The 25,828-nt window shown below is 36.2% G+C and overlaps 1 protein-coding gene across 3 annotated transcripts in view; it reads left to right on the top strand.

Annotated features, from left to right (window-relative positions):
* The window catches only part of LOC117991333 (transcription factor hamlet-like), a 135,869-nt gene that overhangs the window by 88,789 nt on the left and 21,252 nt on the right, over nt 1–25,828 (top strand). For all 3 annotated transcript variants that reach the window (XM_034978899.2, XM_034978898.2, XM_034978900.2), the window contains 2 exons: nt 17,020–17,148; nt 18,700–18,796. In XM_034978899.2, coding sequence (XP_034834790.1) covers nt 17,020–17,148; nt 18,700–18,796 — 226 coding nt within the window. The remainder of the gene's footprint in view (nt 1–17,019; nt 17,149–18,699; nt 18,797–25,828) is intronic.

Genomic DNA, 25,828 nt, shown 5'->3' with positions numbered 1-25,828 from the left:
CTTTTGTAAAAGTACGAAAATATCGGATTTCGCGTGCAATAAAATTCTACTTGTACCTATTATCTATCAATATTTATTTTTAGAGTAACTGAAGCAAAAAAATAATTTTAATATTAAATTCATGGGTTTGTGTAAATTGTATAAGAATAGAGTGATGTTCTAATACGGTGCGAATGTGCCCATTAAAAGATAAATACTACTTTGATTTTAAAGCCTTGAATATATTAAACTTTTAAATAAAACGTTGTTGGTACAATATTTAGAAACTGACCAATGATTAGAAAGAATGAGGGACTGTATCTTTGGAATCATCGATGGTCTAATATAGGTACCTAGTACCTAAGTAGGTATGTTTGGAATACTGAATTTTTAAAAGGGAGTATTCGAGTATTTTAAAAGGGAATATTCGAGTATTTTAAAGTTAAATGAATATGGCTGAATTGATTTTGACGGAACTTTTGCAAGCAGGTAGAAGACTTTGCATGGTGTAAAACCACAGTTGATGAGCTTAGAAAAGCGCACGTTTAAAAAATTACTAAATTTATTGACATCAATTTGTACGACTACAGACTACGACATAAAAGTTCCAAGCAACGCTTTATTGCTTACTAGATGATGTCCGCGACTTCGTCCGCGTGGACTTAGGATTTGAAAATCCCGTGGGAACTCTTTGATTTTCCGGGATAAAAGTAGCCTATGTCCTTCCTCGGGATGCAAGCTATCGTTGTACCAAATTTGGTCAAAATCGGTTGCACGGATGGGCCGTGAAAGGCTAACAGACAGACACACTTTCGCATTTATAATATTAGTATGGATGATCAAGTATGAAGATACACCCTAATCCCTTTTTCACTTAGTTGTTAAAACCTCCTCAATCTGGTGACCTGGTAGGAGAGACTATTTTGGTTTACTCCTCGTGCCTGGTAGAGATCGCTTCAAAGTGATAAAAATCCCAACTGTACCTATTTTTTAAAATTTGTTTTTTTAAATGTTTTGCATATATACTTATTTATCTATTGGTGCACAGTAAAGCACAATATTTCATTCATTCATTCATTCAAGTGTAGTTTGATAGTTCTTACAATTTTGTGGGTGTCAGGTTACAGTCAAACCGCGCTATTGTGATCTGGTGAGGCGTTTTGTTCCGGCTCTTAGATGGGTATTCGGATGTGCAAATATTGAAGCAGATAAAATGTTTATTGAACGATGTTTGATTGATCTTTTTTGGTTGCTTGGGATTTGTCCTTTTTTTGGCTGTGTACCTACCTATATCTTTTACTAGATGATGCCCGCGCCTTTGTCTGCGTAGATTTAGATTTTTAAAAGTCCTGTGGGAACTCTTCAATTTTCCGGTATAGTAAAAAGTAGCCTATGTCCGATCCCCGGGTTGCAAGCCATCTTTAGGAACGGATCAGTCAAACAAGCAAACGCCAGACAGACACACTTTCGCATTTATAATATTAGTATGGATAGGCATAGTATGGATGGCTCTTGTAGAATACAGCCTACGTATTATAATTTAATTATAATTAATTGTTCTCATTGTTGAATTTTATTCAATTGAAATAATTTTGAGTGTATCTAACTTTTTGCACGCAAAATCGTCACTAAGTAGAGTAAGGTATCGGAAAATGAAAAGAGTCTCTAGTACCCTGGGTTGTTCATCTGAATTTTTATTCATGTAGCTTCCTACTCAAAATCTCAGTCCGAGTCTCGATTCCTAAGGATGTGTTGAGTAGTTACCCGCTGACTTTTCAGGTTTCATAGTCTTTCTAAGTAGGTACATCTACCTAGCTTAGGTACCATAAGAAGTCGATCGATAACGAACGTGATGTCAGGGTAAAGGAGCCAATTGCGGGCACGTCATTATGACGCTGGGACCTAAACGCTGGCCGCACCACTTCCGTTCCATCGGACACAAAGCCTTTGATGTGCTTTGCCCTATTACTAGCGAAATCTTTTATATATTCTCTGTTCTTCTTTTGATCTTTTGATTTTTCGCTTTCACAGTTGATTTTAGGTAGGTATGTAGTAAGTGTTTAAATTTTTATGCCGAGTCAAAAGTCTAAAAATTGTTCATTTATTTTATATTAGCTGATGCCCGCGACTTCGTCCGCGTGGTTTTTCATTTCTCAAAATCCCGCGGGAACTTTTTGATTTTCCGGGATAAAAAGTAGCTGTTTTAATCCAGGGTATAATCTATCTCCATTCCAAATTTCATCTAAATCCGTCCAGTAGTTTTTGCGTGATTGAGTAACAAACATCCAACATCCATAATTTCACATTTATAATATTAATAATTAGGATTCTACTTACTTAATGCTCGCGATTCCGTTCGCGTGGACTTCAATCCAAGATTCAAAAAAAGATTCCGACGAATTGAGAACCTCCTCCTTTTTTGAACTCGGTTAAAAATAGGTTTAACCCCTTAGGGGTTGAATTTCCAAAATCCTTCCTTAGCTACGTTATAATAGCTATCTGCAGATAGATATTTGCATGCCATTGCGTGGCAAATGTAGTGATACTATTTAAGTAAATTGTAAAACATCTTGTAAACCTACATTTGAGCAAATAAAGATTGATTTGATTTGCATGCCATATTTAAGCCCGATCCGTACAGTAGTTTATGAGCTGTGCGTTGATAGATCAGTCAATCAGCAAGTCAGTCAGTCAGATATATATATATATATATATATATGTAAGTATAATTTAAGTCAAAGACACGAAAAAAATACTCAAATGTGTGCTGCATTTCCCGAATCCCAGAAAAATGTAAAGGATTAAGTTAAATCGATGCAATGTTCACGTCTGGTTAACTGAAGGGGTTACGCTTATTGTTGATTCTGAGACACGGTAACGTTATCTAACCACCGTTTCACAATTTTGATATCTCAATAAAAATCTTCAACAAAAAAAAAAACGGATCCGGGTAATCAAAGAATTCTTTTGCGATCATCCCGTGTCAAAGTGCAATAAAAGGTTGCGTACGAATACACCTTAATTTTGGTTAAGGCGTGACCCCCGTCAACAGTTTTTTCTTATAAAAATTTACACTTTTTTACCGAAAAAAAAACGAAAGTAACGGAAGTTTCGACAATGGGAGACGTCACCGAATTCTTATTTAAAAATTAAAACTTGATTGGCGACGTTTTTTCTACAATGAAATTGTCACAAAATCTCTTGAAATGCATCTCTTCCTTTTGAATTTGTTATTGGCAGTTGTTGATAAAGCTTCCCTTTTTAGTTAACATTGGCGAAATGTTGAAATGAAAAACGTTCTCACAAGTTTTAAGTTTTTATTATTAGTTGTCAGGGTTCATCATAGCTCTGCTGTTTTTATTAAATTCAGATTTTAGTGGAATTTCTTTCTTTTAAAAATCAACATAACTTCCGTACTCAAAAAAGCTTCACTGTATTTGGCTTGGATAATTATTGATTAATCGTAACTAAGTTAAGATGAAAATAAAATATTTCAAGTAACAAAACTAGAGAAAAGAAATTTTTTAATCAGGAATTCATTAATTATAATTCATAGCGCTGTATGCTAATAACAAATTATTTATTTAAAGTATCTGGGAACTCATCCGGCGATTGAATATCGTATGAGATAAACTTGTTTCATTTAATGGGGTCGCATCGGCAAATGTCAATCAAAATATGATTTTTTTTACATCTGCATTAATTTTGCATTATTTTTATAGACGGGGCGCGTCAAAATTGATGCGAAATTGGCAAGTAATGGATCCCACTAATTATTATTTCAATTTTATGTTATTTTAATTGAATAAAATCGAGTTACGCATCAATGTTTGCTTTGGACCTGACAAAGGGGACTGGCTATGAATGTTTTTATGACTTGCTAGTTATTTTTCGATGCGAAGCGTCGAACCTCGTTTAATATGTTTGTAATATTCATTATTAAGTTTTGAGCATCATTGCGTATTGTTTGGTTGCCTCCATGATTTTAAATTGCATTTAATGGGATGGGTTGATGATCGTGAAACTAGTTAGTATCTGCTATAAAAATAAATAAATCTGCTATAATCGTAGATTTATCCTGATCACATAATTTATTATTTTAGATCCGCGTGAATCATAAATTAGAATTTGCACCTAATATTATTAGTGTGACTTTAATTGTCGCGGCGTACATAGGTATATTCACCTTTTAAAGTCAAATTACATTGTATTATTATTGATTCGTGAGTCCACAAAAACTATGTTAATTTTTAATTCCAATTTCATAATTAACTATGCTAGTGCAGCATAATAATATGTTGAATGCCTCTTTGTATTAAAGACTTCTGCCTGTGCTTCTGCGCCACCTAATTCAGGTAGGTACGCGTTGAACTCGCAAAGTTTTCGCAAAGTTTCAACAACAACTGTACAGATTTCAACTTTCAACAAATTGGATACGCCATAGAACGGAACATACCTTTGTGACGAACTGGGATAAACAAAGAAAAGTTTATTTTTAGGGTTCCATAGTAAAACAATAAATAAAAATTGCCATGCTGTGAGAGCTATTATAGGTTAACTCTTCTCATACTGAAAGGAGACACGTGGCTCTGTAGTGAGCCGGCGATGAGTTGAGACGATGATTGTTAAGTTGAGGTTTCTTGATAGTTTAAAAAAAATATCATTTATAAAATAATGACAGCCAAAGTTTTTAATGTTGTTGTTGTTATCAACTGTTGTAACAGTTAGCAACTTGCATGACTACGGATTCAGGTGGCCAGCCCGTAGCGTTGGTTACAAGAGACCTATGTCCAGCAGTGGACGTCTATCGGGTGATGGTGATGATGATTATGGCTACGGAACCTTATGTTTGTTCGGATACGCTGTTAACCAGTAACTATTATTAACATAGTCGCCTAGATTATAAATTAAAAATCTGATTCAGAGAGGCTAATTGTTGTTAAAGCTTAGAAGAGTCCGTTGCATTACTGTCAAAATATCTGTCATATTCGTATGACATCTTTTCAAAACTAGCCACCCCCTTCCAGCAAAGGATTAACGCGTCCCTATTACATCTTCATTACGGTAGGCGGCTGACAAAGTCCCATTGTACTTAGTTGGCAATAATAACATTTTTTTATTGTTATTATATTTATTGACGCCATTGATAGTTTCATCCGAGGATCTCCGTTTACAGTGCAGATGCGTTATTTGAATGGTTCTTCTATTAAATAGATAGGCTCTAAAACCATTGTGTGATAAGATATGAGACTGATGCTGACTGGAATTGATTTGTAAATAATATTCATGAAGTCCAAACAAACATACAAATACGAAAGCGTGTCTCTCTGTCTGTCTGACTGTTACAATTTCACAGCCCATTATTTTAACAGATTTAGACGAAATTTTAGTACAGAGATTGCATCCCGGAAACAGACATAAGACTACCTGTTAAAGGCCCATTCGTTAAACCGATTTTGACGAAATTTTAGCTTGCATCTCAGTTCATTCATCGTCATAATAAAATTAGTTTTTAATGTTTAATGTTTAATCTCGGAGAAGGACATAATATTATGCTGCATTTTATCTCGGAAAATCAAAGAGTTCCCACGGAATTTGAAAAACCTAAATCCGCGAAGTTGTAGACATCATCTACTCAGTTAATAACAAACGGCAAACCGTCTGCTATGTCAAAATCTTGATCGATTCAATAATTCACACTGATTAGCGAATCGAAGCTAAATTCTAAAACTTTTAAACTTTATTTGCAGTTGAGGTGAATCGAGTCCTAGGTATTAACCATATTAAGCTCTATTAAGTATTTCAGTAGAAAACAAAAAATTAATAAGCTAAATGATAAAACTGATTTGAGTCTATACTAATTGAAAGTACCTACCTATATCTACCTACAGCGTATTAGAAATAAATGTTTCGATTACAAATTTTAATGTGAGTAAGTATGTATCAAGTATTTTGTTTTAATTATCGAGAATGTCGTTCAATGTCAGCGATAATACCTATAATTATTCATTTTAATTATCGATCAGACATGCAAATTTTTATTAATTTTGAACTCTATGCTCTATGTTAATTTACCTCGATTATTAATATTAGACATAATATCAGGATGTTATAAATACGTAAAATGCTACATAATATTTAATTAGAATTAACTGAATATGGCTAATGACAGGGTACCTATTCTCGCGTAATTTTATCGTATATCGTGGTCAAACACTGCAAAGGCATGACCATTATGAGAACAGCTAGATTATTGACTCTCACATAAAAAAGTGTCCATTAGCAATAAAACTTTTTGAGATCGCACGTCGGTTCTAGCAAGTCATTTCACCATCAACTCGCCAGCAAGTAAATTTCTGTAATTTTTAGTAAAAGAAACTTTGAAAAAAAATTTAATTGTGACCTGCCAGAGTGACTTCTGCAAGTTTTATTAATAGGGCACACTTCGTTTAAGTTTAATCTAGTACGGAACAAACAGTACATCTACATGTACCTACCACCCCATCTCACTTTGATTTAACTCAGACTGACACTGTTGAAACGAGACAGCGTTATATTTATTGCTGGCATAAATCTGTCTCAATTTAACTGAAACTGAAGTCTGCGCAAAGTCAAAGTATGCTCTATAGATAGATCTCAGCCTTAGACTAGACTCTATCATTACCTACTTGTTTATCATCAGGTGATCTGTCATCAATAAAACCACAATATTTCGTTCCTAGATGATACACGTATCTATTTGATGAAGTAGCGGTATAAATAATACAATAGGGTAGCTTCACCCTAAAAGCACCCAATCCAAACATTTTTATTATTAACAATCATACACTTATCAGTTAATCTTACACCGTTGCACAATAGCAGCTAATCTCCAGGCGTGATAGAAATTTATCTTCGGTAGCGGATCATTGTCACTTTGCCCCGGTCTCCCCTCCGTTGCGCCTGTTAAAGAAATATTTTGCTGTACTAAGGGTGCCTGTTTCTATATTTTATGGCATAATTTTGTAATTATTTATCTAGGTAGGATTATTGCTTATGATATTGATGAAACTTGAAGTGGGAAATAAGCTGGAAAGATCTTAGGCTAAATTATTAAAAGTTATTAGACTAAATTATTAGAGTAATTGTTTCAACGCGGTGTTGTAAATAAATATAATAAGTCTAGGTACTGATTCGGTGAATCGTGCTAAGAATTAAATGGAGTCCCGTCAGAAAAGATCAATTTAGGTTAGAAGATTTGATTTGTTAAAGCCAATATCTCAGACACTATGGCGGCACCACCCGGTCACGTCACCGCGTGGTATTTTGTGCTACTAGACGAGAAATACCAGGATAGGCAGGATCGTCAGTTTTAAAATGGACGTCGAAAATTTTACACTGCTTTTGCTATAGTAGGTACCTTCCTACCTGCGACGTAAAAGAAGGGAGGGGCGATCCTGGTAGCGCAACTGGTAGTCATGTGGATGAGGCGCCAAATAGTTCTTCTATACTTATTACTGGTTGCGCCATTAGCGGGTGATCCCGGACGTCACCACCATATCGGTTACGTAACCAAGCGAGCACTAGGTAAGGTACCCTTCATAGAGCTGGTAGCGCGCCACTGGTGTCCTAGTGAGATAGTGTCCTTAATTTGTAGATTGTACACTTGGTATGATTTTTACCTACAGGTTTTTTCATTATAATTTTCACGATTCGAAATAAATTTCAACTCACAACACGTATGTCTGCGGCATCTTATTTCCGCCAATATTTTTACCAACAAATTCGTGTTCGCAAAAACAGTGCGAGCGTGCACAGTGGGGCAATATTTCATCTGAGCTGGCCAGAACAATAATAGCCCGTGGAGTTGAAGCCACGGCACGTTCGCGCCACAATGTTGGTAACAACCAATTTACGACGACCTCTCTAATACCGCCCGAGAGTAATAAAAGTCCAAGCTGCTTCAAGAGTTATAGGTCGTCGTTCACTGGCCGATGGATATACCATCGCCAGCATCCGTGTAGACAAAATAATGAAATACCCCGAAAGCAACGCGATATATGCATTGGTTATTGGGTTAGGTTATGATGTGTTTACACAAGGAACTTCAGCAGAGGCGAATGTTGATGCGTAGGATGCCAAGAGGCTAAACTTTGACGCCGTATTGTACGCGATTTGTTTTTGCACAAACACCGTAGATGTGTGCCTATTAAATGTCAAAATGTTATTCGAACGTTAGGTACCTACGTGCTGTTTGCATAATCATACTAGCAATACGCTTCGCGACCATCTTTGGAATTTCCGGTAAAGGAAAAGTTAGATTATAGTGAAAAAAATTATTGTGCTGTAATTGGAAACTCAAATCTGACTAACAAGAAGGTTGGTAATTGAATAAAAACATCAGATCTTGGTGAAGTATCAATCATTGGACGGTGAACCTACTAAAGGGTCCGATTGACATGGTAGGTACACAAAATCTCAGTTTTTGTTTTCCTATCTACTATGTATCAATATGGGTTAGTCACGGAACAGAAAATGGGGTTAAAAAATAACGTGCTAGCCTAGTGCCTACGACATTCGCCTCCTATTCGGGAGGTCGGGGGTTCGATCCCGGGCACGCACCTCTAAATTTTCGGAGTTATGTGCGTTTTAAGAAATAAAAACATATCACTCGCTTTAATGATGAAGGAAAACATCGTCTGGAATTCTCCATACCTGAGAGTTCTCCATAATGTTCTCAAAGGTGTGTGAAGTCTGCCAATTCGCACTTGGTCAGTGCAGCGTGGTGGACTATGGCCTAACCCTTCTCATACTGAGAGGAGACCCGTGCTCTTTAGTGAGCCGGCTATGAGGTGATCATGTTTATGATGAACTATTTTGTTTTTATTCGTAAACTAAACAGTGGCGCAGTAATTGGATGAAAAACGAACCAAAACTAAACATGTTTCCAGGAAAAAAAACATCCTCACCCTACTGCTCTAGATTTAATAAAAAACAGCAATGATAGCCAAAAAACACATAACTAACCGAATAATTCCGTGTCCCGCCAATTGTCACGCTGACAGCCGCCGGTGTCTTTGTCAGGTTTTTTCGCTTGTAATCTTCGCGCTAATCCGTTTTAACGCAACCAGATGTGAGACTGCGTTTTGAGACGGCTTTTTGATAGTGGAAAACGAGTTGGCTTCAACATCTTACTTAATAATAATAATAATTTATGATAGTCGCGATATTTCTAACTTTACAAATGCATTTATTTTTCCTGAACTTTAGGATTATTTTCTTGTGCTAAGCTCGGGTCTAGTTACCCTACCCTAAAGTAAAGTACCTACTAGTATGTCTGAAATGCACTCTACACCGATATACGAACTGCCCTGTTTACGTCATTCCAACAAAAAGTCTTAATAAAAACAGCACAAAAAAAGAAAAAGCTGATTTCTACCTAGGGATGTCTAACTATGGGTACCTACCTACCTACTGCATTCTGCACTGCAGTACAGACCACATGAGAAGTACAGACTGCTCTATTTAGAAAAATCCTCCAAAAATCGTGATAAAAACTGAGCATGAAATGTGTAAACGCTGAATTCTATCAGGAAAATCTGATGATACCTAGGTACAAATGCAGTTGCACTGTTATACACTGGTATACAGACTGCTCTGTTTACGACATTCCAATAAAAAAATCGTGATAAAAAGTGAGCATGAAATACGAAAAAACTGAATTCTATCAGAAATGTTTTGACGATAGGTTAGGCTTACTGCATTCTGCACCGGAATACGAGCTGCCCTGTTTACGTCATTCCAACAAAACAAGCCAAAATATCTTCAACTGACAGCAGCCTGATTGTTTACCGATCACCGAACGAACGATAGCCGTTCTTTGTGACAATCAATGGGGTGCCGGATCAATGGGACATGTAACACCCACAGATTGTGACCAACAAAGCTTTTTTTATCAACCAAAAATATTATATACCTTTGTGCTGTTAATTTTAAGGTTCAAAATTGTTTGTCAGCGAATTAATTGACCGTAAATTAATCTCAGTTATTGATGTTTTTTTGCGCAATGATAGCAACAGTTCGTGAATATTTTGTCGCGTCAGGAATTAGAACGTTTTGTCTCCGCTTAATGGTCAGAACGTGATCGTGAGACGATATCCTAATTTCTCAATAATTTGTTCGGGATGCGGTGACAATGAGCGGTAATATTGAAAAGTGGGATAATGGGAACGTGAGAATAGTGCTAAAAGGATTTAGGATATAAAAGATGGTTCTTTAAGTGATAGGTGACTTTTTGGAAGTGCGATTGTTCCTTATGATACTTATACCTATTTATTCCGATAGTCATGAACTTGCACATTTCAAAGGGCCACTCCATTCATCATCCCATTGCCTACACACTACTGAGAAGGGTCTCTCTTCAGAATTAGAAGGATTTAGGAAATAGTCCACTACGCTGGCCAAGCGCAAACCTTTAAGAACATTTTGAAGAACTCTCTATAAGAAAAGTCTGCATGTCTGAGAGTTCACTCCACTAACAAATTCTAAAAACTAGGTAAATAGGTGGAAATGTGTTTTCTTCCTATTTTTCACGACTCATCTGTTAGGCCGATTTCAACAAAATTTGGTGTAGAGATAGCTTGCATCCCAGAGACGGACATTTCATCCTGGAAAATCAGAGTCTTTCAAAAATCATTTAAGTAGTCTTATTTATAAAGCATATTTTATGAAGTAGCTTTAATAGTACTTGTAATTAGTATTTATAATGCCTATGTCAAAAATAAATTATTATTTAAATGTCAAAAATAAATAAAATTCGTAAAATCCACGACCGCTGTTAGTTTAAGTTAGCTAACTATTTTAAATTATTATCGATATTACTAAAAAAAGTACGTCAAATTACGTCTAATGTTTATGACGTCACATCTATGTATTTCATATAAGCTCCCATACTAAGCGAGCGTTTTAATGTTTGATAAAAAGTTGCTGATTTGACTTGTAGTCATCATCCCTATTGCAATTTAAAGTAACTGGGACGTATATTTCTTCCGTTTCCTGTTCGTGCGCTAACAAGATAGCCGGCTATTAGGTAAAAGGGCAATAAAACAAAAGAGTTTCCTTATAAAAGTGCGGTCTAGTATCTGTTGACAGTGGCGGAAGCAATTCTTTTTCCGACTGATAGCGAGGACGGCTCGAGGAAACGTGGCTCCTCAGAACATGGCCTGAATTGTCGGGGATTATGGAAAAGTTCTTAGAGGGTGTTTTTATTAGGCAGGAATCTATTGCTCGTTTATTTTTTTGCTTTAATTTGGATTACTTTATTTAAATAATTCGAAGATGCCCTCGATTTCTTGCGCGTTGATGTAGGTAGGTATAAAACTCCTTCGTTAGTAGCCTAACTATGCCATTATCCAGGTCTCTACATCTACTTATGCAAAAAAATATGTCGATCTGTTGCTCCGTTGTGGTGTGAAGGACAAACCAACATCACATTCGCATTTATAACATAAAGTGGCTAGGTGTGTGGAGAATCATATTCACCAAGCGTTTATCTAAGCAAGCGCGCTCCATCTTAGGCTGCATCATCACTTGCCACCAAGCCTGGGATTGCAGCCAAGCGCTAGTCTATAAATTAAAAAAAAAGCGAACAATCACTGTAAATAAAGAAAAAAAATAGAAAGTACTAAGTGGTATCAATAGTTTCAGAAAGTTAAAATTTATACGTAGGTACAATTTTTTTGAATAACCATTTCTTTGCACTAAGTATCTAGTACAAAACCCAATGAATACATAAATGTAGGTAGGTATAGAGGGAAAGATACCTATCGGTATTTACCTAAAAAGGACGTATTTTCAAACCAAACTGGAGCACTTTTTACCTAATCATTCTCATTTTAATTCAATTTCCTTTTTCTCATTTATATAATATAGGCTATGTAAATACGGCATATACGCGATCCAATTTGGCGCAGGCATACGGTAGGTACGGTAAATAACCGGGCACAAATTGTTATCTTGTGAAACGAGTCGTGTGATTCGCGCAACGACGCGTGTTGCCGCAACTGCGGCGCGGTACGCTCTTCAGCTTGTAGTAGGGATGTGACGGAGTGGTGCTTTCGATACTTTCAAAAGAAAGTAACGATAAAGCGGTTAGATTACCCCATCGCCATCACGTGATTTACGGGTATAAATGCTAAGATAACTTATAGGTATCATTCTGCCATCCTTTTGCTAAAAAGCGACTAACTAAAAAAACGTACTTAGGCTAAGTAGGACCAAACTAAAAACATTGGACCTGGATATGTAGCATATCTTTCTAGAAATGCAGGGTAAGTTTTCCAAAATCACTAAGTTTTTGACAATAACTTAAAAAAAATTGTTGACAGCAGCTTTGTTTTTAGACTTTTTTACTTCAAATTATTAAAATTAAAATAATTCTGAATTCGTAGGTATACCTATATTTTATATTTATATTCTTGAGACTCGTCCTAATACTGTATCAATCTACCAAATCACCTTCTACACCATCCATTTCAAACGCTAATAATGCATACAGCTATCAATAATTGATTAGGTACTGTTGTGCTTCTTTTATTAAAATTTGCCAATAGTTAAATTAAAGATTCGCTAAAATAATGTTCTCGATAAGAAAATATTCACATCACTAAAATTCATGAAATGTAATTTTCCGACGGGAGCTCGCGAACATTTGTAGCTTTTCCGAGTATTCCGGGAAATTGCGATCTCTGAGCGCAAAATATGAGATCTACAGCAGTACGTTTAAATTAAAAACACATTTTTATAATAATCTGCAGTGCAGTCGTTTTATTTTGCCGCCTAAACCAGCGGGATAAAAATATCTAGCCTTTTTAAAATTTCAGAGATGGTATTTTATTTCAGCTGTGGGATTTAAAATACTTTTTTTATTATGTTTTATTTTTAGAGAAGTCGACATTTGACATTTTCTGTTGCTTTTAATTTTTAACATTGTTTGAGTAGTATTAAGTATAATATATATATGATCTAGTGTGACAACTAGGTGGATTACTTATTCTGAATCAAACACAAATAATATACCTACAAAATTTAGAAGCTTTTCTGCAGTATTTCAGCAAGTACCTATTGTTTCGATGACAATTGACAGGTACAAAATTAAGGAGACGTACCTATGCTGTTCAATATTCTACATTTCAATTAAAGCTTCAAAGATAGATGGACGTCATATTTCAGGAGATCTGACCCCTGCGGATTGTCCGCTCGATTCGCATCCTTCATCGAGCTCCATCGATGAGTGATGGCTAACATGTGCTGCTCGTCGACAACCCTTAGGCTAGGGCTGCTGCCTGATAGCCTTTGGAATGATGAAATCAAATACCTACCTTGAGTTGATAAAATACTTCATAAAATCCGTAATAAGTTCTACGAATTTTTCATACATAATCAGTACCCTTATTATAAATACCCTTATGGTAAAGTACGGATAGATGCCACTGTTTCAAAAAACCTAACTTCCCAATACTTCCCAAAAACCTCTAAAAGGTCTATGCTACTCACTTACCTACTTGTGACCGCAAAACAAAACTTTATAATATGTAATATGTTTTTGCATAAGCGCTTATTTCTCTAGGGTAGGAAGCGGTTCTTCAAAACGATGACTCGACTCAAGTAGTGTTAAATCGAACGCCCAACAAATTGAGCATGAAGGCGCAGCCCTGGCTCAAGACGAGGGTTGCTAAGATAATTATCTTTTTTACCGAACGCACCCAACGCAATTTTAATAACGTGATAAATGCCGCGGAAAGGCTTGTCGGTGACGCGTAAGGAGGGTTTCCAGACTTAGCTGTGATTAATACCTTACTTGTTACTTTATTACGATACTTTTATTGGGCAACAGATGCTTTTTATTTTTGCTTCATAATTTTCTTCGGGTTTTTTCTACGGGATGAGAATAGGGGATAGGCGTTTTTAATTTTACGCCGAATTAGATGCACCTTGGTTCCTTGACAGCTCTGTTTAGATATGATTGTTTGTGTGCGGTAGATACTTAAGAGATAATTTATGACTCCAACTCCTGAGTTGTGATTTAGTGTCACAAAAATTGACAGAATAATTTGGGTTGAGACTAGTTTAACAAAGTTCACGAACGATAAGAAACCGTAATCTAGGTAGGTATATTAATAGGTAGATATCATCATCATCATCATCATCAACCAATAGACGTCCACTGCTGGACATAGGTCTCTTATAGGGACTTCCACACGCCACGGTCTTGCGCCGCCTGGATCCAGCGGCTCCCTGCGACTCGTCTGATGTCGTCCGTCCACCTAGTGGGGGGTCTTCCAACACTGCGTCTTCCGGTGCGAGGTCGCCATTCTAGCACCTTGGGATATAGATATATGAGGTGAGGTATCTATTTATGATGTGATATAAGTACCTACCTACCAGAAATCTTCCTATTTATCTTATAGTTAGAAATTATTATTTATGGCCAAATGTAGTTACAGTAGGTAAGTACGCGACCGAAAATAATGTACATCGGCCTTTAGAATGGCATTTCGGCTTTGTAGAGCGTTGTCTCTGTCACTCATACCTATATGACGTTTGGTCGGTCTCAACGACAGAGGCAGTGCTCTACAAATTTGCGATCTCTTTCTTAAGGTTGATGTACATTAATTTCGGCCGCGTACTGTACTACCTACTTGTTTTTGCAAGAGGAGGAGATATCTACTTAGGAAACTTCTTTGAATAAATTAAAAAAAAATAACAATGTAAGTAAATCACTCCAGCAATGCTTGTTCCGATAGCAACATTACTGTCATCTATTTTAGTATCTACCTATAATTTTATACCTATTTTTAAAAAAAAGTACCTACCTCTACCTGACTGATAACTAAAACTGAAGAAGTACCTATTAGTTACATATTAGAATTTTCTTTCTTCCTTATGAAAAATTAGGCTGAAGGTAGAGCTATTTTATATCTACAGCGGTACCGGCTATTATCTAATTCTAATGTTTTCCAACTAGGCTACCTACTTAATTAAGGTCATACTTACTCAGCCAATAGATCAAGTAAACCCCCTAATTTAACTTCGAAGTACAAATAATATGAAGCCCTCAATCAAGAATGTACACATCTTTGTAAAATACCCTTCGAATTATGACTCAATCAAATTGTATTATACACCAGACAACTTTCTAACACCACCTATAATGAGGTCAATCAAATTTGATACCTAAATTAAAAGTCTTTAGTTCTATTTTTGTTTAAACTATAGTCTTCTGTTTGTGGATGTGCATGTGGGTTACCGTACGTAAGGGATAACGAAGTGTCTGCTAGAAATTGTAGGTTAGGCACCCCTTATTTCCATAACTGGTGAAACAATCATACCTATTAAGCTCCCTTATTTTCGAATGATCTGGATAAATTATGTGCTTTGAGGTGCTCTACAATGATTTTCTGATTTAAGTTAAATTTATATTAAAAAAATCTTATTGGTATATAATTTTTGTTGGTTGGATACCTACTATGTACCTACTCGTAAAAGTACCTACCTAAGTTATTAACGGAAATTATAGATATTCGCGTAGAGTACCTACCTATTCAATTTTCACGAGCCTTCCATATCCCTTACACCCACCCATGCCTTACACATCTACCCCTCTCAAGATAAAAATTGCCAGAGGCTTATCTAGACTTTCATTTTATTTCAAATTTTAAATGGCAAACCGCAAAAAACTTTCGATTCTGAAAAATTGTTGCATATAACAATAGTTCTTTTTGAACTATGACAATGTATTATAATAATTATTATGACATTATAAATAGTACCCGCGCAAGAATGAAAATTAAATTATTGGGGGTGGTCAATGATAAATGTCCAAGCTGTGTCGATTCCGCAGACAAAGCTTGGCGGGGACTAATAGCGCCATCTATCGTCAGACCGCGATGTCCGCTTTATGTCAGATGCCCGCTGTTGCTGCGAGATGACGCTGTAATATTATTGAATGACCGACTTAACTTAAAAAATGTCTGACAAATTGATAGATAATAATCATTAGATTTCATGGTTTTTCTATTAAACAAAAATAAATTTAACCAACTATGAACTTTTCTATGAGCGACAAAACTAGAGCGTTTTTAAATACACGACTGTTTTCAGTAATTAGATTAGGTAGGTACTCTAAAACAAAACAAAACTTATTGTTATTTCTTTCAAATAAGAAAATTGCACATATTAAAACTATTAATTTAAGTATGCCTAAAATATATTAAGCTCTTCAGCCTGAGCACTTTTTTGGTACAGGTAGCCAAATTTGAAATAGTTCAGTGGTACACCGGTAGGTGGCACTATTTAAAGCTTTAGGTGAATATCTAAAACAACCGACCAACTTACCGGATTTGAATTATTAAAAATATCATTAACTGCAAACTTTGTTTGATAATTATTACCTATAATAATATGTTATTAAGTATGTATAATATTATTATGTAATTGAAAGCGACACGATGTAAAATGACAAAAGGTTTGCCAAGGTGATTTTAAACCGGAGTCGGCTAATACTTAGGTAGGTAATTGCAATTTGCAACACAAAAGGTGAGAGCCTCCAGACCTTTGTGACGTAAACAAAAAGATTATGCGATAGGTAAACGTATAGTCCGCGACAGGTCGAGATGGTAATCGGGGTATGAGGCGGGGGGACGCCCCGCACACCCGTACGCCACCCGCGCTCGCCCGCACTGGGTTAGCGCGGGGGCTGTGCGGCTCTGCGGGGCGTTCCCTCCCTGATTGCACTCATGATCACTTGCTTTAATAGTGAAGGAAAACAACGTGAGGAAACCTGCATGCCTGAGAGTTCACCATAATGTTCTCAAAGGTGTGTGAAATTTGCCAATCCGCACTTAGCCAGCGTGGTAGACTATGGCCAAAACCCTCACTCTGAGACGAGACCCGTGCTTTTTAGTGGGCCGGCAATGGGTTGATCATGATGATGATGATGATTATCATGAACTTCCGCAAAGTGGCTAACGCCTGCTTCTATCCAACATCTTTTTTTTTCAGGTGGTCGGCAAGAATGGAGTCCGGGGCTGGCTGGACGGCAGCGTGGACAAGTTCAACTGGATGAAGTTCGTCAACTCTACCAACTACTCCCACGATGTCAACTTACAGCATTTACTGCACGCTGGCCAAGTATGGTCGTTTACTATGACACCTACTTACTAACTTTATGATGCCCGCGTCTTCGTCGGTGTGGATTTAGGTTTTTTTAATAATCCGGGGGAACTTCCGAGGATTCCGGGGGATATAAAGTACCAACTCTATTCTAGTCTCAGGGGTGCATCCTATTTTTGTAAAAATCCTATTTTGATTTAAATAGATTAAAATACTTATGTTCAAATTGGTTATCCCTGATATCCCAGAAGATCGAAAAGTTTCCTTGGGATTTTTAAAAAACCTAAATCCAAGTTGATGAAGTCGCGGACATCATCTAGTTTTTTACTAAAGTAATAAAAACCGTTGAAAAGAAAAAAAAGCTGTTCAGAAATACTTAGGTGCAACGATTAAAGTAATTTTAAGTTGGTAGGTTTTTCCACCAAACGCGCTGCAATGTAAAAACTGACGAATCACAACCCTCATTAAATCGCGTCTTTGTCACTACCCCAATAAAATTTGAATGTGGAACGTTCGCAACTTCCGGTGACAGAAAATCGTTCGGCTGAACAACTGTGTCCCACTTCCGGTCAGGGGGAACAGATGCGGTGATTAGATCCACTCACCCCACGGGTTAAACGCTATTTGATATTTTGACCCGGTGCGGTGTATGAAAATCAAAGTCAAAAATTCATATTTTTTGCATTTTTAACTGACTTTTATTTATAAGTAGAAGTCTTACCTAAGAATGTACCAATTTCCATATTATTTCTAAATTCAAAAATTACGAACTTCCATACTTAAGTACTCAACCCATTTAGGGGTGATGAATTTTATAAAGATTCTTTTCTTAGTGCTCTTAATTCCTGTGAAAGTTTTTCATACTTCTAGGCCTATCGCGGCGGTTTATACCAACACTAGCTGATCCCCGCGGCTTCGCCCGCGTAGATTTAGGTTTTTAAAGATCCCGTATAGCCTATGTCACTCAGGAATAATGTAGCTTTCTACTGGTGAAAGAATTTTTAAAATCGGTTCAGTAGTTCTAAAGATTACCCCCTACAAACAAACTTAACGACATTACCTCTTTATATAATACTAGCTGATCCCCGCGGCTTCGCCCGCGTAGATTTAGGTTTTTAAAGATCCCGTATAGCCTATGTCACTCAGGAATAATGTAGCTTTCTACTGGTGAAAGAATTTTTAAAATCGGTTCAGTAGTTCTAAAGATTACCCCCTACAAACAAACTTAACGACATTACCTCTTTATATAATAAATATCTTACGGAACCCTATTTTTTTCCAAAATAAAATATAGCCTATGTTACTCGTGGATAATGTAGCTTTCGAATGGTGAAAGAATTTTTAAAATCGGTCCAGTAGTTTTTGAGCCTATTCAGTACAAACAAACAAACAAACAAACAAACAAACAAACAAACAAAGTTTTCCTCTTTATAATATTAGTGTAGATTAAAAGAGAAGGAGGCTTTCTCTGCTTTTTTTAAGATTTAGTAGGTAACCAGGTATGCAGCTGCTGTGCTTTTACACATACTTACCTAGATATCCCCTAAATATTCATAATGCATTTTTCAGGTTTATTACAAGGTGACGCGAGATATTGCATCGGGGCAGGAATTATTGCTCGGCCCCCGAACACCGCTGCCTCTGCAAGACGTCTTTACTCCTCCAGGTTAGTGGATTCCTTTTCAAGTTATTTTGGACCTTCAAGCCAAGAGGGAATAGGGATCTTCTAGCCAAGCGCGCTCCATCTTAGACTGTATTGCAGCCAAGCGTTAGTCAATAAATTAAAAAAAAAATTGTTTACTGCCTTTTATAATGTGACCTAAAAGATCTCATCGAGTTGCTCGATCGAGGCGCGATTGAAGACAAACCAACAATACAACAAACAAACAGTTTCGTATTTCTAACATGGGTAGTGATAATTATTAATATTATTTATTTAGTTCTTAATCTTCTATATATATATACTGCTGACTGAGTGACTGTCTGACTGACTAATCTATCAACGCACAGCTCAAACCATTGGACGGATCGAGTTGAAATTTTGCATGCGGATATTACGACGTAGGTAATAGGTATCCGCTGATGAGACAGGAATTTTGAAAATTCAACCTCTAAGGAGGTAAATTAGGGGTTTGAAATTTGTGTAGTTCACGTGGATGAACTATTACTAACACGATCTAGGCTAAGCATCACGAATGACCTAAACGAACGTCTATTGACTAACCAGTCAGATACTAAATACTAATCAATTCGCGATCTTATCACATCGAACTTAATATGTGATTCAGATTCTATATACAAATCCATACATCACTCAAAGTAAAGTTTAGTTGTATGAGAGTTCGCAATAGTTCGGTTCCGTTGAATCACAGACGTCGTCACGCCCTGCTGACTTTGGCAGTTAATTGGAGTCACCTGCCCCACCTACACGTGTGACTTTTGCCCCCACGCGTTCTGATATAGGTTGATACTTTTTGTTCAATTAAAAGTTAAATAAGTATTGCTGCAGTAATATTGCTGTGATTTTATTATTTTTAATCAACCTATTTGACTGTCATCATAATATCTACAGGATTAGCACAAGCAGTGCGAAAGCTTCGGATACTTTCACGGCTTTAATACCCATCGATTTGGCAAAATCCACAAAATAGCGTTGTCGAACTAACTACGCTTGAGCTGCGGGTATAAGTAATGGTAGATACAGCAATACCTACCTAAGCTATGCAACTAGCGAGCCTGCCTAGAAGGATGCTTTGCACTCTTGTTTTGTTTCTTCTACCGTGAACACGCCGTGAACTGCGCGGAACAACCATCCACACTATTGTTTGCGCGAGTGATGAGTGGGCTTTATAGATTTTGTGTACAACCATGAAATGAAATGTACAGAACGGCTATTCCCAACAAAACTCGTGTTATATATCGTATATGTTGAATAATTAAACAATGTTAAAATAAATTGACGTGTCTATAATCTTACTAAGATATGGAGCTTGTTTATTCATTGTACATTGCTAAAACCAGAACAAAAAAAATGCAAGAAATAATTTTCTATTCAAACATGGTTGTAACAAATATTTCATCGCTGAAAACATAACATGAAAACCACATGCGCTATAGAAAAATAAATAGCTGGATATTTATTATCAAGACAACTCAACCCGCTCATGCTGTACCTATGTATAAAAAATCGTAGGGCGCGAGCACACGGTGGCACGCGCACATGCGATATTTAATTTAGATAAATCGCGACGTGCGACGGTCGATGTGAAAAATCACGCATATGTTATTTTTTTTACGTTATTACCATAAGGGGATCGCGTATAGATTTTTTTACTGGAAATGGTCTGTTGTTGAATGTAGAATTATTTGATGATTTACTAGAGCATTGCTTAATTTTTCAGTTCATAAATCGTAATGATGATATTTAAAAATACTATCAATTATTTATGTACCTAATAGGTAATAATGTAATCCTACCAGATCTACACCAGAAATATATACTTAGTTACGTACCTACTTAGGTGAGTATGGAAAATATTATACAAATACTAAATAACGTCCGCAACGTCCTCGTGGATTCAGGTCTTTTTAGAATCCCCTGGGAGCAAAATTGCATGCCACGTAACAGCAACCTTTTGTTTTCCAAGGATAAAAACTAGCTTATGATACTCTTCAGGTCTTAAACTAAGTCACACAAGAAATCACGCCGATCCGTTGCTCCAAACCAACTAACAAACACACTTTAGGTAATATAGAAAATTGTAGAAAAAAATAAGATCTGCATAAATAACAAGATATAGGTATATCTTGTTTGTATACCTTCATAAATTATCATAATTTGATAAACTTATACTTAAGAATTTTACTCAGTTGTTTAGTTGGTGTCCTGTTTCTTTGTCTTCTAGCGAGTGAACTGCCACAAATTCTAAAAATAACGCTCATGTCATACCGTCATAACCTGGCCAGTGTTCATGTAACTTGTCATATCTAGAGAAATAAATAAAATAAAGTAGTGGTCTGCGAGGCTTCCTGCATCGCTTCCGGTATAGAGAGAGAGAGCCAGCGCGTGCCAGACCTGCGCTATTTTATATAAGCTAAAAGTTTCTCTGCGTATTGTCCCCAACACTGGGAGGAACGTTTGTTTGGATGTTTGTTTGGATCATAGTGGCTTTGGAATATAACAGGTAATAAAGACGTACGTCAAAGTACAAAGTCTAATTTTTTTTTATTTTCTTCGACCACAACGACGACTACCAGACGCCCTTAAAGTTTAACAATTGTTTAAGGTGTCTGGTAGGGCTTGCCACGATACTAAGTGTCTGGCAATGCATGACGTGATTTGTAATAGGTACTATACTTTTAAGAAAATTTAAAAAATTAGCCGTTTACACCTTTATTACCTGTTATCTCCAAAAAAGACCTTGATCCAAACTTCAAAGTCTTAGATCGTTCTTCCCTGTGTTGGGGACTATACGCAGAGAAACTTTCAGCTTTTATAAAATAACGAAGGTCTGGCACGCGCTGGCTCTTAGTCCGGTAGACGGCGTCGTCGCACCCGGCGCAGTGTTGTTCAGTGATTTATGCGATTCGAATTGTCCATAATTACCGACTTGATATCAAATTATCCGCTTTTGACTTGCTATCTAGTTTGGATAATTTAAATCTACGTACCTCCATATAATTATGTTATAAAAATAATCACACAAGTTTTTAATAAAATTATGATACGTACCTACCTACTACTATTTTTATATATTGTGATCTTTAAAATAATTATTAACTGTATAAATGTCAAAAATTTGTATGTCAAGGTTTTCAGACTGGCTTTCTATACTGTAATCATATTTTCATCACTCATATTTCAAAATAAATCTATAAAACCAAGTAAAATTTTATAAGTATTATTAAAAAGCAGTATGGCCTAGCAGTACCTCTAATTTTACCTCTAATTCTACCTCTAATTTTTCGGAGCTATGTGCGTTTTAGTAAAATATCACTTGCTTTCCCGGTGAAGGATAACATTGTGAAGAAAGCCTGACAGTTCTCCATAATGTTTTCAAAGGTTTGTGGAGTCTGCTAATCCGCACTTGGTCGGAGTGGTTGACTATAAATGGCCTATACCATTCTCATCCTGAGAGGAGATCTGTGATCGGTCAAAATTATGATAATGATGGTAAAATAAAATATGTATTATGTATGAAAAATACTACATAGATAAGTATTTTAATTTAATCAAATATAAAGTGTGTATTTAAGCGTTATAGGTATATCTATTTTAAAGAAATTTAATTATTTTAATAATTCAATATGTTTACTTTATTAATGAATCTAAACCCTAACTGTTTCTAGCACTCGCTTCGTAAACAATCTCAAGTCACCCTCGATGCCCACATCCGAATATTATGGCTGACCAAACATCAGCTGCATCACAATATTACACAATTCCACAATGACTCTTAAATATTATCCCTAATTAGAGTCGATTTGCAGTGGCTCCATTGAAGCATTTGTCAAAATGCTCCGGGCTCTCCTTGCACAAGACATGATTGATGAGGTTTGCACTGAGGCCACCTATCGCTCCTTTCATTCAATATTTCGATAACACAAAATTTTGCCAAAGGATTAATATAAATTCCACGTCATCTGTTCAAGATAAATGCCTACGAAGCTCGGAAAGTAAAAGCTTGACTGACGGATTTTTGATAAGATGATTGATCTTTGTTTTGATGAACAATTTGCCTACATTAGTCAGATGTTTTGTTAGTGTCCAAACTTGTGAATGTTAAGTTGAACTTGTTTTTAGGGTTCCGTACCTCAAAAGGAAAAAGTAACCCTTATAGGATCACTTTGTTGTCTGTCTGTCTGTCAAGAAAACTACAGGGTACTTCCAGTTAACCTTGAATCATGAAATTTGGCAGGTAGGTAGGTCTTATAGCAGACATTAGGGGAAAAATCTGAAAACCGTGAATTTATGGTCACAACACCTAAAAAAAAATTAAAAAGTGTTTTGAACAAATAAGTATTTTCAACTTATAAAGTAAGATTATTATACCAAGTGGGGTATCGTATAAAAGGGCTTAACCTGTAGGCACAGAATAATATAATAGTACTAAGGTACTGTAGGTACATTCTAAAACAGATTTTTATTTATTTTTACGCATAATAGTTTATGATTTATCGTGCAAAATGTCGATAAAATACGACTGTAGTACGTACCCTCGGCGCACGAGTAGGTCTATAATATCTACTCGTGTGCCCTCGGTGCGCAAGCTTCTGATCTTATTAATCGTCTTGCATTCAATTTTGACCTTTTGACTTTGGTTGCCGGTTTTTATCTTGAGGATTTCTATTGAGGTAGGTCAAAGAAAAAGCTTCAACCAGCTTCATAAGATATTGTTTTGGAAGCCATATAAAAGCGCACTTTGGACTGACATTCTGTTGGCTATTAGTTTCAAGGTAGATATTTTAATTTTTGTAACGATCTTTGCCTAGAGGCTTAGGTACAGTTAACAAAATATTGGATTGTTTCACACGAACTTCATCAGAAAGTACCTATATAATATTTACACAGTTCATAATCATGCAAATTATCAAAATATAATCCGGCTACTGTCAAATAATAATAATATGAAGTTAACCCTTTATTAGCCGTTCCTTTTTCGGAGGCCGCGTGCGTTCGTGCGCGTAATGAATGAGTGTCGCGCGTTGACATTTGTCATCGCGCAATTGTCGCACAGATTAAAATTGATGACGTTGCTTTGTCCGACGCAGCGTATGCGCCATTGTTGTGTGGAAACCGTATTATCACGCCGTTAATTTGAAATCTTTTTTTGATCTGATAAAAGACAATAGAGGCGGCATTAGTTTAAACTAAATTGACTTGTTAGAAATAAGTTCATAACAAGAACAAAGATAATGTACTTAATTAATGATCAAAATAAAAAATCAAAAAGTACTGTTTCATTCATCATTATCATCATCAGCATTGCCAGCCGATAGATGTCCGCTACTGAACATAGGTCTTTTGTAGACCACGCGCCACGGTTTAAAAAAAAATCGTTTAATGTGGTCTGCCCACCTAGTTGGGGACTCGTCTGTTTCGTTACTAGATATTAATTATTTTAGGTACACTTTCAACGATTTTTAGCTTTGGACCAAAGGTATACCGTAGGTATAGGTATCTCACATTATAATGAAAAGAAGGCCCTAAAGCCTTATGTTACAAGTTTGACCTACCTAAATAAGTTCATGCAGAAAGAACATAGTGAGCTGAATTTAATACCGACTACCGAATTACAAGAACGGCATTCCGAACCAGTGGTAAATTAAACCTGACTATTCATAAGCACTTTTAAAAAGTTTACATGAATAAAAAAACATTCTATTCTATTCTACACGAATCATTTGCGCAAAACCATATTTTACACAATTGCGACGATCCCCCCACAAATAGAATGATTAATCAAAAAATTAACCAACGACAATAGTCTCACCCTCCATTAAACCAACTACAATCGCTCAGCGTCCCACATCGCGTATTTATTTAACAATCAAATAAATATTACCGACAATAAAATAGAAATATTTCAATTTAATATTCCCGCCCCCAGTGAAGGGTTAAATCTGGTACCGGAGATTTTGTCTCGATTTTTGTTTTCAGATTAGTTGGTACTGCTTCTATCTTGATGGGACGCGAAATTAAACTAATTTTACTGTACTATAGATAAAAAATAATAATATAATCGCCATACCTACGGTAAATTGAATTTAGGGTTGAATCACGATCTGATCCATTTACACAAAAACTAGTTGATGTCCGTGAATTCACCCGCGTAAATTTAAGTTTTAAAAATCCCGTCAGAACTCCTTGATTTTCTGAAATAAAAAATAGCAATTCCGTTAGCCGCAATGCAAGCTATTTCTATACCAAACGTTAAAATTGGTTAAAATGGATGGACCGTAAAAAGCTAGCAGACAGACAGGCACACTTTAGCATTAAAATATTAATATGGATAGTATGGATTCATAAAATCCTTATATGGTATCACATCAAATTCGTTATAAAACTGTATCACTGATTCATTTATACAAATATTTATTTATATAAATAGCATAAGACAACCTGTGACATACCAGCTAGGTGATTCGCTAACTCAGTGTCTAACACAGAATGATAGCCACTGAGGTAGGTTGGTTCTACATTGCTGCTTCACTGGGTGGTAGTAAAATATTTTTTCGTAGAATGAGCTCTGTGGCTATCGTTCAGTGACACTGAGTTAGAGAATCACCCCACGATCGGAAGACGAACTAAGTATATCATATTAATAAAATTACCTATTGTGATAGGCAAAGTTAGTAAATAAAAAAAAAATTAATAAATCATATTTGATACTATAAAGCATAGTACTAGTTTTATAATTCGTATAACTATTATTATAGATTTGAATCGGTCAGCATCCTGGATCGTTTGATACTTGTACCGGTAAAGGTCCGTTTGTACCGCGGGGCGTAACGGGCGCGCGACGCACCTGACGCGCGTACAATCAACGCGCAACGCCGCGAGCGCTGAAGGGTTAATATCAACTTTTGATATCAGTTTAGACTTGGACCTTCAGGTAGATATCCATAATATCCATATTACTTAGTATTATAAATGCGAAAGTGTGCCTCTCTATTTGTCTGTTTGTTACCTTTTCAC

The sequence above is a fragment of the Maniola hyperantus genome, chromosome 19 (genome assembly GCF_902806685.2).
Source record: "Maniola hyperantus chromosome 19, iAphHyp1.2, whole genome shotgun sequence".
NCBI classification, from domain to species: domain Eukaryota; kingdom Metazoa; phylum Arthropoda; class Insecta; order Lepidoptera; family Nymphalidae; genus Maniola; species Maniola hyperantus.
Note: the sequence above shows the minus strand (reverse complement) of the source record. Positions and strands in the feature narration are given on the sequence as shown.